General features: G+C 39.5%; 1 protein-coding gene across 2 annotated transcripts in view; it reads left to right on the top strand.

Moving 5' to 3' along the window:
• LRP2 (LDL receptor related protein 2) overlaps window positions 1–18205 on the top strand; it is a 181412-nt gene that overhangs the window by 73249 nt on the left and 89958 nt on the right. For both annotated transcript variants that reach the window (XM_018064165.1, XM_018064156.1), the window contains exons 17-25: window positions 6267–6459; window positions 7986–8111; window positions 9151–9281; window positions 11460–11594; window positions 11964–12245; window positions 13192–13434; window positions 14466–14585; window positions 15188–15304; window positions 17316–17693. In XM_018064165.1, the coding sequence (XP_017919654.1) occupies window positions 6267–6459; window positions 7986–8111; window positions 9151–9281; window positions 11460–11594; window positions 11964–12245; window positions 13192–13434; window positions 14466–14585; window positions 15188–15304; window positions 17316–17693 (1725 nt within the window). The remainder of the gene's footprint in view (window positions 1–6266; window positions 6460–7985; window positions 8112–9150; window positions 9282–11459; window positions 11595–11963; window positions 12246–13191; window positions 13435–14465; window positions 14586–15187; window positions 15305–17315; window positions 17694–18205) is intronic.

Genomic DNA, 18205 nt, shown 5'->3' with positions numbered 1-18205 from the left:
GATTTTTTTTCCCCCTGTATAGCTGTATAGTTGAATCTGGCACACAACTCTTCTGACCTCCATCTGCTGTTTATCTCTACTGGTTTTCCTATTTCTGGCAAGCCATTTATTTCTCTTTCCAGACTTATTCCCATACTTTGCTGAAACACGTTATATCATAGCTTTGAATGGGTAGGGTGGCATATAATTTGAGTCTGAATCTACTTTTATTTTGTACTGCAATTCAATCATTTGACAAGGTGTTGGGTGAAAGCAGTTTTACCTTAGAAATTTGAAGACACTGATGCACTCTCTTCTAGTAGCCCATGTTGGAAGGCCTATGCCGTCAGCAGTAGCCTTTCAGTGTATATGACCTTTCTGGGGGGAGAGTCTTTTTGTTTCTTTTTGGAAGCTTTTAGAATCTTTTGGTGATCCTTTTCATCTTGAGATTTCTCTCCTATTCTGGGAGTTTTCTTGCCCCTGCTTTTTCTATGCAAGCATGTTAGGTTACTCATCTGTTTTCTTATCTTTTCTTTCCTAGTTTTCATCTCTATCATTTCGTTCTACTTTCAGTGAGACTTTTTTTTGGCATTTTAGTTTTAGTCTATCAGATATTTAATTTTCAGTGTTGAAGAGCTCCTTCTTGCTCTCTGATTATCTCTTTTTAAAAATAAAGCCTTGGACTTCCCTGGTGGTTCAGTGGCTAGAACTCCATGCTCCCAAAGCAGGGGGCTCAGATGTGATCCCTGGTCAAGGAACCAGACCCCACATTCCTCAACTAAGACCCAGTGCAAATAAATAAATTAATTAATTGAAAAATAAATTTAATCTTTTCTTAGTCTATGAAGGTATTAATTACATTAAATGATTAATTTTTCTCTTTCCATTTCCTTTGGGTTGCTTTTTCTTTTGGGTTTGTTTTCAGATGTCCTTTTTATGAAGGAAACTCAAGTTTCTTTGAGCCTTGTTTGATAGTAAGAGCAAAGCTATAAAGTGGTGGCCAGAATGGTCCTCATCAGTTGGTTATCAAGCAGCCTTTTTGTTGAGAAGTTTCCAAATATCAGTATCAGCAAATCCTTTCTGGAGATAGTCAATTTCTCCTTCTCCCTGTTGGGGTGAGGAGTAAGAGGGGGAAGCTGGTATCTGTGTTCTGGGAGCAGTGCAGATGAGAGGGGTGGAGGCCCCTTCAGTCCGGTGTTCGCAGGCAGAATCCTCCTGTGTTCAGTTCTGCGCACATCCCAATCCTCTGTCATGCCACACGTCCTCAGCCCGCAGCCTCTCTGCTTGAGTTGCCCCCGAGGGAAAAAATTCTCAGATCTCTTAGAGGGGGCAGAGGAGAGGAGTGTCTCAGATGCTCGGGGTCTTGGGTTCAGCTGTTCCCTGTACCACCTGTTTGATTTATTTATTGGCTGCGGTGAGTCTTCACTGTTGCATGTGGGCTTTCTCTTGTTGCAGCGAGCAAGGGCTACTCTTGCTTGTGATGCGTGGGCTTCTCATTGCGGTAGCGTCTCTTGCTCCAGCACACAAGCTCTAGGTGTGCAGGCTTCAGTATTTGCTGCCCTTGGGCTCTAGAGTGTTGGCTCAGGAGTTGTGGCGCATGGGCATAGTTGCTCCATGGCTTGTGGGATCTTCCCTGACCAGGGCTCAAACCGGTGTCCCTTGCATTACAAGGCAGATTCTTAACCACTGGACCACCAGGCAAGCCTCTCTACCGGGGTAGTTACTCACCCCTGCCTTTTTCAGAATCTGCTGCCTCTGCATGCAGGTAAGCTGAGGCTTCTGCATGTGTGGGTGTTGGTGCTCACCTCTGCTGGTATATCTCACCTTTTATTTAGTTAGCTATCCCTTCTCCAGTTTCTTCCTCTTCATCTGTTCTTCTACTGGAAGGAAGAGGAGATAAACTTGTGGTTAATCTGTTATTTTGAACCAGAAGACCTTTTTCCTGGGGACTGGAATTACATCTGCAGAGCTACTGCTCACAGGCTGTCTCCCGTAGGTGCCTCCACGGGTCAGCTTCCTATAGTTTTGGCAACTGCAGTTCTCATCATGGTTTTCTTTCTTCTTTTTTAAAAAAAAATAAACTTCAAGTCCACATGCTGAGAAAATTGCCTTTTAAAATAGTGGTTAAACTCTTTGCACTTTGGTTAGGGAGATATTATGTTTGCTGTTTTTCCCAGTGAGAAGTGAAATTCAAAGAGTTTATGTGCAAAAACTGTTCGAAGTCAAATTGAAGTCAGTATGGGCTGACCCTCAGGGAACGTGCCCCATCAGTGACCCTTTCTCTTCTTCAACTTTTTTTGTTCTATTGACTTATCCTCATCAGATATGCTGAAGTCTCTCTCATCCTAAAAATCCTTCCACCCACCCTCTATTTCATGTTCCTCTTTGATTGCAGTCTTCTGTCCTCAAGTTTGTGGACAAGCACCTTGAAAGTTTGGTGTACATTTTTAAGCCCTACTTCCATATCTACATTTCTCACCTCTTTGCACTATGTCACTTTCTTGAAACCAATCTTATCCTAGTCATCTCCAGTCACTTTGTTATAAACTTTCAGCTCTTATCTTTGGCACCTTAGTCATTTTCTTAAATGTTTTTTCCCCTTGAAAACAAACACACTCCTGAATTTCCTTCTGTTTCTTGACCATTATTTCTACTGTTCCTTAAACATTTATTCTTTCAGTTCAGTTTAGTTCAGTCGCTCAGTCCTGCCTGACTCTTTGCAACGCCATGAACCGCAGCATGCCAGGCCTCCCTGTCCATCACCAGCTCCCAGAGTCCACACAACCCATGTCCATTGAGTCAGTGATGCCATCCAATGATCTCATCCTCTGTCGTCCCCTTCTCCTCCTGCCCTCAATCTTTTCCAGCATCAGGGTCGTTTCAAATGAGTCAGCTGTTCGCATCAGGTGGCCAAAGTATTGGAGTTTCAGCTTCAACATCAGTTCTACCAATGAACACCCAGTACTGATCTGCTTTAGGATGGACTGGTTGGATCTCCTTGCAGTCCAAGGGACTCTTAAGAGTCTTCTCCAACACCACGGTTCAAAAGCATCAATTCTTCAGCGCTCAGCTTTCTTTATACTCCACCTCTCACCTCCATACATGACCACTGGAAAAACCATAGCTTTGACTAGATGGACCTTTGTTGACAAAGTAATGTCTCTGCTTTTGAATATGCTGTCTAGGTTGGTCATAACTTTCCTTCCAAGGAAAGTGTCTTTTAATTTCATGGCTGCAATCACCATCTGCAGGGATTTTGGAGCCCCCCAAAATAAAATCTGACATTGTTTCCACTATTTCTCCATCTATTTGCCTGAAGTGATGGGACCAGATGCCATGATCTTCGTTTTCTGAATGTTGAGCTTTAAGCCAGCTTTCTCACTCTCCTCTTTCAGTTTCATCAAGAGGCTCTTTAGTTCTTCTTCACTTTCTGCCATAAGGATGGTGTCATCTGCATATGTGAGGTTACTGATATTTCTCCCGGCAATCTTGATTCCAGCTTGTGCTTCCTCCAGCCCAGCATTTCTCATGATGTACTCTGCATATAATTTAAATAAGCAGGGTGACAATATACAGCCTTGACGTACACCTTTTCCTATTTGGAACCAGTCTGTTGTTCCATGTCCAGTTAGTTCTAACTGTTGCTCCTGACCTGCATACAGGTTTCTCAAGAGGCAGGTCAGGTGGTCTGGGATTCCCATCTCTTGAAGAATTTTCCACAGTTTCTTGTGATCCACACAGTCAAAGGCTTTGGCGTAGTCAATAAAGCAGAAATAGATGTTTTTCTGGAATTCTCTTGCTTTTTTGATGATCCAGCGGATGTTGGTGATTTGATCTCTGGTTCCTCTGCCTTTTATAAAACCGCCTTGAACTTCTGGAAGTTCATGGTTCACATATTGCTGAAGCCTAGCTTGGAGAATTTTAAGCATTACTTTACTAACATGTGAGATGAGTACAATTTTGCAGTAGTTTGAGCATTCTTTGGCATTGCCTTTCTTTGGGATTAGAATGAAAACTGACCTTTTCCAGTCCTGTGGCCACTGCTGAGTTTTCCAAATTTGCTGGCATATTGAGTGCAGCACTTTCACAGCATCATTGTCCAGTATTTGAAATAGCTCAACTGAATTCCATCACCTCCGCTAGTTTTGTTTTTTCTTTATCTGTCCTATATGCAATTGTGATCTCTAGTGTTCAACATGGGTCCTCTCTTCTAATTGTGCGTTTTCTTCCACATAATTCTGCACCTTCTGTGTCTTTCATTACCATCTAATGTATTAAGTATAAATTAGTGTAGGGAAACATATGATAGGCCATTTCCTGAGTGCTTTTCCTCCTAACCTGGAGAATGAAGGGAAAGGTCAGGGAAGGATTTTTGCAGAAAGTGCTAAAAGTCTCAAACCAAGCCCACATTCTGGTGTTCACATCCATTGCACCAATTGCCTCTTGGATACTTCTCCTGGATATCCCACAGACCACCTGAAAACCAGTGTGTCTAAATATTCACCATTCTTCCTCCTCTCCAGACCTCCTGCCGCAAGGGAAAGGTGTTACCTCTTACCTGCTGCCCCACCCTCCCCAAATCTGGTGGTCACCCAAACTTCTTCCTTTCGTTTAGCCTCTATCATTAACTTGTTAACCTCTAGCCATGCTTCTGAACATGTGGAATCCTCAGGGTCTCTCCTTCCCACTTCCACATCTTTTCTACAGCCCTTCATTCACCACTTCCTTTGGGAAACCTCTCCGTAGGACTTCGCTGGTGGTCCAGTGGTTAACGCTTTGCTTCCACTTCATGGGGCATTGGTTAAATCCGTGGTTAGGGACTTATGATCCTGCATGCCATGTGGTTGGGTCAAGATAAGTAAATAAATAAAAGCAAAACACCTCTCTACACCTATTGTCATTGTTCAGTTGCTAAGTCGTGTCTGACTCTTTGCAACCCCATGGATTGCAGCACACCAGGCTACCCTTTCTTTCACCATCTCCTGGAGTTTGCTCATATTCATGTCAGTGATGCTGGTTAACCATCTCACCCTCCTGTACTTCCTGCCATAATTTCCGTACCATCCTGTGCATACCTCTATCACAGCAGCCGGTATTCTTCTATTGCTTTCCCTCTTGCCCTAATTGCCTCCCCTCACCTCTCCTACTTCATTATAGATATCTTGAAGACAGTGTCCACATTTCTGTCAAGATGCTTCAATTTTATATGACTCTGTTTCCGCATGTGGAAAGTAGAGATAACAGTAATTCCTGCTCTTGAGCTATTGTGAGGATGGATGAATTCATGTAAAGTACTTGGGCTCCTTTCAGGCTCATGAAGTGAAGCGAAGTGAAGTCGCTCAGTTGTGTCTGACTCTTTGTGACCCCATGGATTGTAGCCTACTAGGCTCCTCCATCCATGGGAATTTCCAGGCAAGAATACTGAAGTGGGTTGCCATTTCCTTCTCTAGGAGATCTTCCTGACCCAGGATTGAACCCTGGTCTCCCGCATTGTAGGCAGACTCTTTACTGTCTGAGCCATCAGGGAAGTGGTGGCTCATAGTAAGTGCTCAGTATAAGCTGCTGTTAGTAATACTATTAGCAATATCATGTTTCCTCAATGTCTAGTATGGTGTCTAGCACACAGAGGACTTAATAAATGGAAAAAAGACTAGACTTGTTCCGTCAAAAGAAAGAGGTGTGATTGTTTACTCTGATTCACTTTTTTTTTTTTTTAAGAAAAAGGAGGGGGAAAGGCATAAAAATTCCCAAAGGAAAAAGGGGTCTTTGTTTCTCCTCATACCCAGTTCTGATTTCCTTTCTGGCTGCTGGGCTTTCCCCAACTTGGCAACTTTGTGGCTATGAAAGGATTGTTGATGAGAAGGTTGGGCGGGAATGCCTCACAGATACCCCCAGTCGTACCTGGCAGTGTCAGCTTATCAGTGCTGTCTGTGGGTGGTGGTTGTGAGCATGTGAACTCAGGTATCTCTTCTTCAGATGTTCTGTACTGAGAAATTTTTTCTGAAAGGTTGAACAAGGGAGTAAATCCAGGCCATGCCACTGCTGGTTCTGCTTAACAGAATCATATCTATTCTTTGAGATCCAGACGTTTGGAGATGAGTAGATTCTAGGTTTATCTCATGTGTTGCTTTGCAGTTTACAGTTGCTTTATTTTCTTTTTTTAAAGAATTTCATGTTATTGAAATATTCTTTGCATGCTCACACAAAGTTTAAATATGCAGTGATAGGAAAATGTATATCATATAAAATATGCTTACTTTAAATCATGTCCATATTTTAATTTACAGGAAGAGAAATTATCACAGCTAACAGGGTGCCAGGTGTTCAGAGTTTGAGTTTTGATTGGATTTCGAGGAATCTCTATTGGACAGATTCTTCTTATAGGAGTGTCAGTGTCATAAAGCTAGCTGATAAATCAAGACGTACAATCATCCAGAATTTAAATAATCCACGGTCAATCGTAGTTCATCCTACTGCTGGGTAAGTATGTTCATGTTTTCTTAAGAAAACAAGTGATGCCATAGGTATTTGACCAATTTAGTAAATACAAGATTGAACCATGTAAATTGAAATCACCTTAGATTGTATCCTTTTAGCATATGCTGAAATTATCACTTTACCTCCTTTCAAACACTTTCTCCTAAGTTTAGGCTTTCCCAGCCTTCCCCGAACTGTGTATTTTTCATAGTCACATAGGACCAAACAGTGAGTCACAGATTCTGTGGAGAAGGAATGAATATGCAGCAGAATTATCAGGAAAGGCTCAAATTCCTTCCCAGCTTTAATGCATTGATGCAAAGCTTACCAAAGCTTTCTAAATCGTTCAGTAGTTTTCAGAACGAAAAGTCTTTCAGACCACGAAGTGTTTAACCACTGCATTGTTGATGGAGTCAGGCAGGAAAAGACAGAGCATTTCACATCATCCCTTCTAGTTCTTACCTTTTTTATTTAAATATGTTTGATAGTTTGATAGCGTACCATAAAGTCTAAAGCCAGGTAGTTATGTTTTAATTGAGTAATAAAAAAGTGATAACTGGTAACTTGCTAAAGCCTGATTGAGGGTACATAGCAAACACTTTACATAGTGCATAATCTCATCTAATCCAAAAGCTGGTTTGTGAGTGAGTATATACAAGACCTGTTTTGGACCTCAGAAAGATAAAGTAACTTGCTCAAGGACCCACAGCTATTAAGCAACAGTTAGTATTAAAATTCCAGACCTATCTGACTGCAAAGCCTGTGTGTCTAACATATTTTAAAACTGACGATGGTATTGATAAGAAGTTTCATTGCCCGATAGAGAGTTAAATGTTGATTTTCTAGTGAATTTATCTTAAGCTAAGTCTTTGGCAGTGGATTTTAAAAAGGCGTTAAATTCCTTTCCTAATCAGTCATTCATTTAAAACAATATGAAGTCACATTTCAGAAAGTTACCTTTTGGAAAAGACTCATTTTAGTTCTTAAGGCTCACATGAAACAGAAGAGCTTTCCTCCCCTATACTTATATTTTTGCTACCCTTCGAAATTAAAAAAAAAAAAGCATAAAAAAGATGTCTTGGGTAAGACATCTTGGGTACATTGATTTGGGTGCATTTTTAATCAGGAATGAAATGCTTTGTTGCAAATTCCTTGTGGAAGATGATTGAAGAGTCATCTAGTGGATCCTGGATGTTTAATCTAGAAAGAAAATGAGAGAATATAAAATCTGTTTTTGCTTTTGTTTTGCTCATCATTTATTTTATTTCAAGGACATTTAGTATTAATAATCTGAATTGTGTCTTTTTAAAGAACCTACTTGGTGACAATAGTCCTGAAGTCTATCACAATGGTTCTCTGCCCTGGATGCTCATTTTAATGCTATTTGTATTTTCTATATATTTTTTTAATATAAACCCTACAGAATACTAGTTTGCAGCAATTCTCTGGAGAATCTGTGTTTGTGTTAGATCTAAGTTATGTAGTTTGTGTCAATGTTAACATCTTTGATTTATTAACTCCTTTTCTAGGTATATATTCTTCTCGGTTTGGTACCGTCCTGCTAAAATCCTGAGAGCATGGGCTGATGGATCTAACATTTTACCTATAGTAAACACTACTCTTGGGTGGCCCAGTGGGCTGTCCATTGATTGGAGGTAAGTAGGAATCATCCCAAATTGCTGCTAAGGGAGACATATTGTAGTTGGCCAGCTTCTGCTGGGATGAAAATGTATGCATTAAAATGAATATTCTGAAAATTGTTAGATGAAGCAGAATAGGGCAAGACTCAGGGAAACAGAAGAAGGATTTGATGAAGTACTGGTCATGTGTAATTTTTACAGGGGCCATCTTGAGGATAGGAAATCTTTGGTGTCAACAAATATATATTTGCCTGTATGTACTATGGGAGGATTTTAGAATATCGGATTTTAAATTTTAAGATATTGATCTGTCAAGGAATATAGGAAAAGGTGGAGAAGGAAATGGCAACCCACTCCAGTGTTCTTGCCTGGAGAATCCCAGGGACGGGGGAGCCTGGTGGGCTGCCGTCTATGGGGTTGCACAGAGTCGGACACGACTGAAGCGACTTAGCAGCAGCAGCAGCAACAGGGTAAATGAGCTTAGATATGTCAAATACAAAAGCAGTTCATAGGAGGGAAAATAGGAAGAGATGTGTTTAACCTTTCAAACATAAGTCACTAACAGTATTTTTCCTAAATGTGAATTTAATAAGGCAAAAACTAAAATTCTTAACTTGAAGATAACATTTCAGGTTTTCTAAGACATTTGAAAATCACTTCATGAAAGTTGCTTTGTTTTTCTGGGGAACATAAGACTATTAAACTTTGCTTAATGAATGAATTGCTGTTGTTTAGCTGCTAAGTCGTGTATGACTCTTCTGCGACCCCACGGACTGTCCAGCTCTGAGTTGTGTCCAACTCTTTCCACCCCATGGACTGTAGCCCACCAGGTTCCTCTGTCCATGGGATTTCCCAGGCAAGAATACTGGCCTGGGTTGCCATTTCCTTCTTCAGGGAGTCTTCCTGACCCAGGGATCGAACCCATGTCTCCTACAATGCAGGCGGATTCTTTACTGCTGTTCCACCAGGGAAGCCCCTGATTTGAATGCCCTTAGTATAAGGTGTGCTTTTTTAGTTTCTGAATAACCAATAACCAAGTATTTTGTTATTCTAGTTCTTCACGATTGTATTGGATAGATGCCTTTTTTGATAAAATTGAGCACAGTACCTTTGATGGTTCAGACAGAAAAGCCCTGACCAATATACCTCAGTTGACAAATCCATTTGGACTTGCTGTCTCTCAAGGTATGTTTTGAAGCAAAAGTGTTTTATTTATACTGTGCAAGCTGTATAAAACTCATCCTCATTTGGCAATCTCATAATTCCAGAAAAACTGGTCACTCATGAAATGGTGCTCTTATGTCTAAATAAAACATTTGGTTTGTTGATGAAATATTAATTTTTTTCTGTTTGAGACATTTTTATATAACAGTGCATCTGTTTTCTTCCTCCCATCTCCCCTCTTGTGAGTATAGGCATGTTCTTGTGGGTTCAGTTGCTGGGAATAAGAATCTAGCCTGGCACCACGAAACAGGTGGTTTGCTTATTCTTGATAGTAGAGGTTCTGTGAATGATTGTGTAGCATGTGCCAGGCCAAGAGAGTGGAGAAACTAAAATCTACCCTGGTTCTGCTTGAAAAACCATAATTAATCTAGTTAGAGAGGTGCCATTTTGTGATCCACCAAAGCCCCTACACTTATGCTAGTTGTGTCTCAGGTTGAGACTTCCTGCATGCGTGCTAAGTCACTCAGTTTGACTCACAAAGTATCTGACTCTTTGCGACTCTATGGACTATAGCCCTCCAGGCTCCTCAGTCCATGGAATTCTCCAGGGAAGAATACAGCAGTGGTTGCCATGCCCTCCGCCCAGGGGATCTTCCCGACCCAGGGATTGAACCCACGTCTCCTGCATTGCAGGTGAATTCTTTTCCATTGAGACACCAGGGAAGTCCTGAAATTTTGTACTGTGAATAACTATCATACTGCTTTAAAAAAAAAGTGGACATTGACTATAATTCAAAGACTTTCTCATACACATGTAGTATGGAATGAATAACTAGTAAATATATTCCATATTCCCCCCCTGTTTTCTGTGGAGGAGTGCATGTTATTTTAAAATATTTTAAGTGCTCTTGTGAGATTTTTGAGTCAGTTATAAATATGCAGCCGCCCTCTCCCCAGCCTGTGCATTCTTTTCCCCTTTCTACTAATGCTGTCCGACACATCCTATTTGTTCTCACATAGGAACAGTATAAACATGTTAAATTTTCTCTGCCGTTTGCTGGAATATTTTGCAATTAAATGAAAATGCAGTTTTTATTTAATTGCTGGTTTGCAGTTTGATTGCCAGTTAGGCTAAATATGATTTAGTGAGTCCAATGACTGATTAGTCATTGATTAGACCATAGATAAGGAAAACTGATTTTATGATAAAATTTGTGACATCTTAGTCATTTTCTGGTGAGTTGGAATTTTTAGTTGGTTATTGCTTTTTCCGTTGGAAAACTCTATTGAAATATGCATTTATTTCCCAGCTTTAGTATCTTAGGTAAAAAGAACACAATTGAATTTTTGATGTTTAAAATCTTGTATGGCCTCTTCCATTTTCAGCTTTGTGGAGCATTATTGTCTTTTAAGGTGTAGGAACACTTATGTGGATAAAATTTTATTAATCCCTAAACATGCACTAACATTTCCTTCTTGAACTATGTCTATGCTTTGCCTTCTCAAAGCTCATTTTGAAATTTGAGAGTCAAATTTAAAAAAAAAAGTTCTCATTAAACATGGGATATAAAATGTTTGACCTGGAAGAGAACTTAGAGATGAATTTTACTAGAAACATGAGCCCCCACACAGTGAAGATCACTCAGCAGTTTAGTGCTCAAGCTAGGATAAGAACTCAGTCTCCTGAGGCATCATCTCATATTGTATAAAAGAATCCTGAGATTAAAAAAATTTTTACCCATAGAAGTCTAAGCCCAATTACTATTAAGTACCATCACAATATTCCATATTCCAATATTCTTCCCTGAATCTGAACACTACTATTATTAAAAATATAGGCTTCTTCTAGGTAAAATCTCTCTCAGATATCTATACTAGCAACTCTTTCTACTGTTTTTATTCCCTAGCACTCTGGTGTCAGCAAGTATTCTTCCAACTCTATTGTTTTATTAAAGGTCCTTAGCTTCAGAGGCTCAAAAGTCAACAAATAAATTTTTTCTTTAAGAAAAAAAAAAATATATATATATATAAGCTTCTAAAGAGTCATTTCTAGAATTGCAAGTTATGGAAAACAGAAACATATTTATTTAAACAGATACTTATGAAAGAAGCTTCCCACATTTAGAAGAAGCATTACAAACATATTGCATTTTCCCAGGTGAGCTGTGGCAAATAAACTTATCACCATATTTCTTCTTAGACTATATATATGTTACTGATTGGAGACGTGGTATTATTCGATTCGGGAAATACAATACTGGACAATCGGTTATTCTCCGAAGTGGTGTTGGTTCTGTAATGCGTGCGAAAGTATATGATTCTAGAGTCCAGACAGGTGAGTAATGTTGCCAGGTTGTTTTGTATGGATGTATTTAATACGATGGCTCCTTTTACCTTTAAATACTTCTTATTTACTATAACTCCTGATAGTTTTGTCTTCCTGTCACTGAGATAATTTTAATGTGTAAGAATTTCTATTCAACTCTACTAACTTTAAGCATATGGGAGGAAAAACACATTTCAGCACTTCTCTGTATTTAAATTGAATGTGTCATTTGGCTTGTTCCTTTCCAAGAAGAAGTCAGTTTCTAATATTGGGTCTGACAAGTATTCTTTTCCATTCATTTTTCATCACAAACCAAACCTGTGATCAACCTAAGAGGAATGCGCTTAACTCCCCTGTTTGGGGGCATTGCTTTTTCAGGGTCTAATGCCTGTAACCGACCCACCAATCCAAATGGCGACTGCAGCCACTTCTGCTTCCCAGTGCCGAGTTCCCAGCGGGTGTGTGGTTGCCCCTACGGAATGAGTCTGGCTTCTGACCATTTGACATGTGTGGAGAACGCCTCCCAAGAGCCGCCGGTGGAGCAGTGTGGCCCTCTTTCCTTCTCCTGTCACAACGGCAGATGCGTGCCCCTTCGGTATCGCTGTGATGGATTTGATGACTGTCTTGATAACAGTGATGAGGTTCAATGTACCACATCTAGTAAGTAGCTTATACATTAGTGATATGTCCTATGATCTATATGGAGAGAGGTGCGCTTTAAAAAAAAGGCTTAGGTTATCTCTATAGGAAAAAAGGAATATGTACTCTAAAGGGTTTTAGAAAGCTAGACGATGAATATTATGCATAGATAATGTTACAGATGATTTCTAGCATTATTTGGACTATCCTCAATAAAATTTTTTTCTGACATTGGATGGACATGCAGAATCACTGCATCTTGGCCTCTCCTACCCCAAATAAACGGGATCTAATCTATAGTACTGGAGAGAATGGTATCATGGAATAAATGTTTGCAAAAATGGCTTTTGAAAATCTCATGTACTGTATTCCTTTTTCCTCCTGTAGGTGTAAAATGGATTATGGGTGAAATGGTGATTTTAACCTTTATAATCTTTTGATGGTAATCCAATTTATAATAAATACTATTGTGATCTCAGAAATTTCTATCAAGGAGACATTAGTAGAAATGACATTTGAAAATAAAAGTGCTCGTTTGTACATTTTTGAAATTTCTAAAGGTTTATTTTGTTTTGTTTTATTTTGCACTTTTCTTTTTTAAAAGTGCAGATTTTTACATAAATGTTTTATCAATTTCAAATGAGCCATATGATGAGAGGAAGCATAGCTTAGAAGCAAAGGATGGGCCTTACAGTCGTCACAACTAGAGTTTTGGTCTTGGGCAGATGCCTAAGCCTCTCAAAGCCTCAATTTCCTCATCTGTAAAAATGCAGATAATTATATGTGCCTGGCAGTATCCTTGTGAAGATTCAGAGAGAAAAGAAATATGTAAATAATAGTTGCCAAATAAACATCAGCAAAGGATGATGACTTTCACATTTTGTATAATGCTCCCATTGAAAGGTAAGATCTCATTTAAAAGGCTGTAAAAACCAATGTCTTTAGCACCAATTTGTTTCTATTGTAGATGCTACCTGTTCACCTTTAGCATTTGAGTGTAAACGCGAAGGACACTGCATTCCCTCAATGTGGCGATGTGATGGAGAGAATGACTGTCTGGATGGCAGCGACGAGCAGAACTGCCCCACTCGAGCACCCACTTCCTGCCGTGCTAATCAGTTCACCTGTGACAATAACTTCTGTATCCCAAGGAGCTGGGTCTGTGACACAGATAATGATTGTAGGGATGGATCAGATGAAAAGTCATGCAGTAAGTTTTGAACTGATTTCTCTTGGCTGGTCAGCCTATTAAATAGATTTGAACCATGAGTAGGCCTTGAGTACTTTCCTTGAATGCTCATATAATTTTCATTGTATCTTAGCCACTTCTGTTCCATCTGCCAACCAGTGTATTAATAGGCTGTAAAAGCAAAGACATGGGAAGTCTTGCTAAATATTTTCTATGGAAGCAAAACAAGGACTGTCTTTGATATCTAACTAATATCCCGATGGAAACTGGAAAATAAAAATCCCACTGAACAAACTTCAGATATTTAAAACAATTCCACTTTCTAAATCATATAAACATACCCAGATGTTTAGCTACTGGTTTTTCTTGTAATTTATACAGGCAAAAAGACAATAGAATAAAAAGGCAAAGAACATTTCAATTTCATTAAATCTTACCCACCTGCACAGAGGGGGTACAGAGTTCCCTGGACTAAGTTCTGTTTTGGTTGCATGATTTGGCTAGTCCCTTTTTTTTCAGGACTAGATAAGCTTTAAGATCCCCTCTAGCTTTCACATTCTGTGAGACTATATTATGATTCCTGTTTTGGGTCGTGGAGGCAGCCCGTCTGACCCTAAGGCTATGTCTCTTCAGCCAGCTAGGGTCCTGGTTTTGAGGATAGTTCTGCTTAGACTTTGGATTAAATTCAGTTGTCATGATCCAGTTAAATCCAGTTATCATGTCATCTTGTCTTGTGGGCTGGATTTCGTTGCTTAGCTGTGCAGAAGAGTCTTGGACTTCATAGTATTCATGAAGTGTAGTCCAAAGCAAGGCCATGATGCTTATCTTCTACGTATGGTCTGTTTTTCAAAGTATCCTCACAGTTTCTGACTCTGACCTATATTATTTCTGTTCCTCTCTCCAAGAACACGATCTGCCTGACGTGCAGGAATTTTGAGCACACATACAACTGAGATAATTTATGTATTTCCTAAGCATTGTACAGTTTGGCTCTGGTATACATTGGACAAGAAATAAACTATTAACTTGGTTTTGTTTTTGGATGACATTAGATTATACACAGACATGTTCACCTACTCAGTTTCAATGCCCTGGTCACCGATGTATTGCCCTATCTTTTGTCTGTGATGGGACCAAGGACTGTGCTGATGGGTCTGATGAGACTGGTTGTAGTAAGTACACTGTTTTTCTTTTTTAATTAATTAACTAATTGCTTAATTAATCCACTGAGGTTATAAGTCCATAACTGATTTATATGTTTCAGGTGTACAACATACTAATTAACATTTAAAGATTAAATTCATTTATAATTGTAAAATATCAGCTATATTCCCTTTGTTGTATAATATATTCCTGTAGCTTATTCCTATCTTGCCCCTGTCTCCTTCCTTCTGCCCACTGTTAACCACTTGCTTGTTTTCTATGTCTGTGAGTCTGTTTCTTTTTGGTTATTTTCATTAGTTTGTTTTAGTTTTTAGATTCCACATATAAGTGACATTATATGGTATTTGTCTTTTTCTTTATGACTAAGTCCATCCACGTTGTTGCAGATGGCAAAATTTCATTCTTTTTTATGGCTGAGTGGTGCTCCATTGTGTGTGTAAATATATATATCTCACATTTTCTTTATCTATTCCTCTGTTTATGGACAAATAAGCTGCTTACCTATCTTGGCTATTGTAATAATGGTTTATTTTTATTCATGATGTTTAGAAAAATTTCGATGTTCAATTGTTCCTTGGGTTAATTTCTAATATTTTTCTCTCATTTTCAGTAATTAACTGCACTGCTTCTCAATTCACATGTGTTAGTAATGGTCAGTGTATTAGCAAGACATATCGTTGTGATGGTGTTTTTGACTGCGATGACCACTCTGATGAGACAGATTGTCGTAAGTACCATATACCTAGCATGTTTCAGGTGACAGGGTCATTTCTTATTTACCAGGATTGCTCTTACCACAGATTTTCTCTTAGATAAGCTAGAGGGAAGGCAGCCTAATTAACAAAACATTGTCCAAGGACCACAGTATTGATTGTATAAGAAAATCAAATCGACATCACCAAATAGGGATAAATTGTGAATCAAGTAGTTGTAAATGGGCACTTTCAAATTGTCTTTTGAGTAGGTTAAATATTTCTCAGGTATTTTTCTTTTCAGTATTACCTGGGGCATTCAAAATTAGTGGGTTTCAATGAGGTTTGCCATATATAAAGATATTTTAATGGTTTCTTTAAATCTCAATAGGGAGGTCACATCAAGCAAATCATTTGTTTAGTATCTGCTAACATGTTTTCTGTGGTCTTTGTTCTGGGAGTCTGATAGGAAGTAAGAAACAAAGCAAGGCAGATAATTATAAGGGCTTTGTAGAAATGATACAGATAAAATTCAGTGAAGGTTCTGAGAAAAGACATTTTTTGAGGGTTCAAGGAGGACTTCATGGACTATAAATCTGATGGACCTTATAAACTTCACAGGCTGTAGACCTAATAATGGAAAAGATTTGTTATTGCCATTTTTATATTAAACAAGGTGAGGTGGATCATAAAAAGTAGGTTTCTATCAATTCTCCTCCCTAATCAGAAAACAGGGTTTCCCTGATGGCTCAGTGGTACAGAATCCACCTGCCAATGCAGGAGATGAGGGTTTGATCCCTAGGTCCAGAAGATCCCTGGAGAAGGAAATGGCAACCCACTCCACTATTCTTGCCTAGAGAATCCCGTGGACCATGGAGCCTGGTGGGTTATAGTCCCTGGGGTTGCAAAGAACCCAGGACACGACTGAGCGACTATAACAACAATCAGAAAAGCATGGTTTAAATCTATGGATAAAAGAAAATATAAATGCTTACATACTTAATAAGTGTGTACAACACCCAGAAATTCTTAATCACCGAAGTTTCTGTTTCACATTGAAAGCATGGAATTCTTCTCAGGTGATCTGAGGTTGAAGTGCGATTGCCTCTAGCTTTCTATTACCTTACAAGGTCCCTGGGAGAGAGTTTGGGTTTACTCCTGTGAGATAGGCAAGCATTCAATAAGAACTGCTTGATGAATAGTGGAAAGTTTGCAAAGAATGGAAGATTTACAGTCATCTTGGCTTCATCATCATCAGTTCAGTCACTCAGTCATGTCCGACTCTTTGCGACCACATGAACTGCAGCACACCAGGCCTTCTTGTCCATCATCAACTCCCGGCTGCTGCTGCTGCTGCTAAGTCGCTTCAGTCATGTCCGACTCTGTACGACCCCATAGACGGCAGCCCACCAGGTTCCCCCATCCCTGGGATTCTCTAGGCAAGAACACTGGAGTGGGTTGCCATTTCCGTCTTCAATGCATGAAAGTGAAAAGTGAAAGTGAAGTCGCTTAGTCATGTCCAACTTTTTGCAACTCCATGGACTACAGCCTACCAGGCTCCTCCATCCATGGGATTTTCCAGGCAAGAGTACTGGAGTGGGTTGCCATTTCCTTCTCCAATTTGCATGTTACTCCAGGTATTTCTTGACTTTCTACTTGGCTTCATTTAGTATAATTCATTTGAGGGAAAGTGATAACATCCAATTATATGAAATACATGAATTCCATGTCACCATAGCTGTTTAACCTCTATTAAATTCTCTGATGATTTTTTATTATTTAATCCAAAGTTAGAAACACAGGAAATATAATTTTCTTTTGACTCAGGGACTTCTTCCATTGTACATCCGTTTTTTTGTTATCAGATCCATTAATCAGATCAGACAGAGAAGACAACCATATATTTAGATGTTAATATTACATTTGTCATAATCATTATTAGAAACTCGCCATTGATCCAAAGTGATTTCTTCTGAACCTAGGAGTTATGTAAAAGGGATTATGGATCACATTCACAAACGCATTTTCCCCATGCTGTTCTCTTAGCAACCAGGCCTCCTGGTATGTGCCACCAAGATGAATTCCAGTGCCAAGAAGATGGGATCTGCATTCCGAAGACCTGGGAGTGTGATGGACATGAGGACTGCCTCCAGGGATCTGATGAGCACAATGGCTGTCCCCCCAAAACCTGCCATCCATCTCATTTCGTCTGTCAAAATGGAAACTGCATCTATAGAAGTTGGCTCTGTGATGGGGACAATGATTGCGGAGACATGAGCGATGAGAAGGACTGCCCTACTCAGCCCTTTCAGTGTCCCAGTTGGCAGTGGCAATGCCCCGGCCATAGCATCTGTGTGAATCTGAGTGCGGTGTGTGATGGTGTCCCTGACTGCCCCGGTGGGACAGATGAGTCCCCACTTTGCAGTAAGTCTCCTGACCACAGTTTGCTGGCCATGAACTCAACCTGAGCAGTGGCCAGCTATGTGTCATCATTGTCACAATCACCATGTAGTTCTTGAGGAAGGAATCTCAGTTCTCTGAATTTCAACCTGTGTAGGGATAGGCCTCATGGAATTCAAATAAATCATTACTGGATAGTATTTCTCATTTAATCCTTTGCACCCAGTTCTGTGTTTTTACTTCATTAGATCATCAAATTAAATTTGGTTCTGTTGGGTAATGGGCTCATAAGTTTTTCTAACTTTCAGATTTCCTAATTTCAATCAGAACTTGCCACAAAACAAATAAAGTCCAGGGATTTGTGTTTGCTGTGATTAAAATCCTATGATTGGCATATCATCCTAATTACTGTCCTTTCTTTCTTTGCTCTTTAATCAATGCTCACTCTCAGATGAACCCCAGCCAGGTATGACTGCAAAGTGTTTTAGATTCTTATGATTTTATTTGCATTGCGTTTGTGGTGAAAATGTCCTAAT

This window comes from Capra hircus, chromosome 2 (genome assembly GCF_001704415.2).
Source record: "Capra hircus breed San Clemente chromosome 2, ASM170441v1, whole genome shotgun sequence".
Classification (NCBI taxonomy): domain Eukaryota; kingdom Metazoa; phylum Chordata; class Mammalia; order Artiodactyla; family Bovidae; genus Capra; species Capra hircus.
Note: the sequence above shows the minus strand (reverse complement) of the source record. Positions and strands in the feature narration are given on the sequence as shown.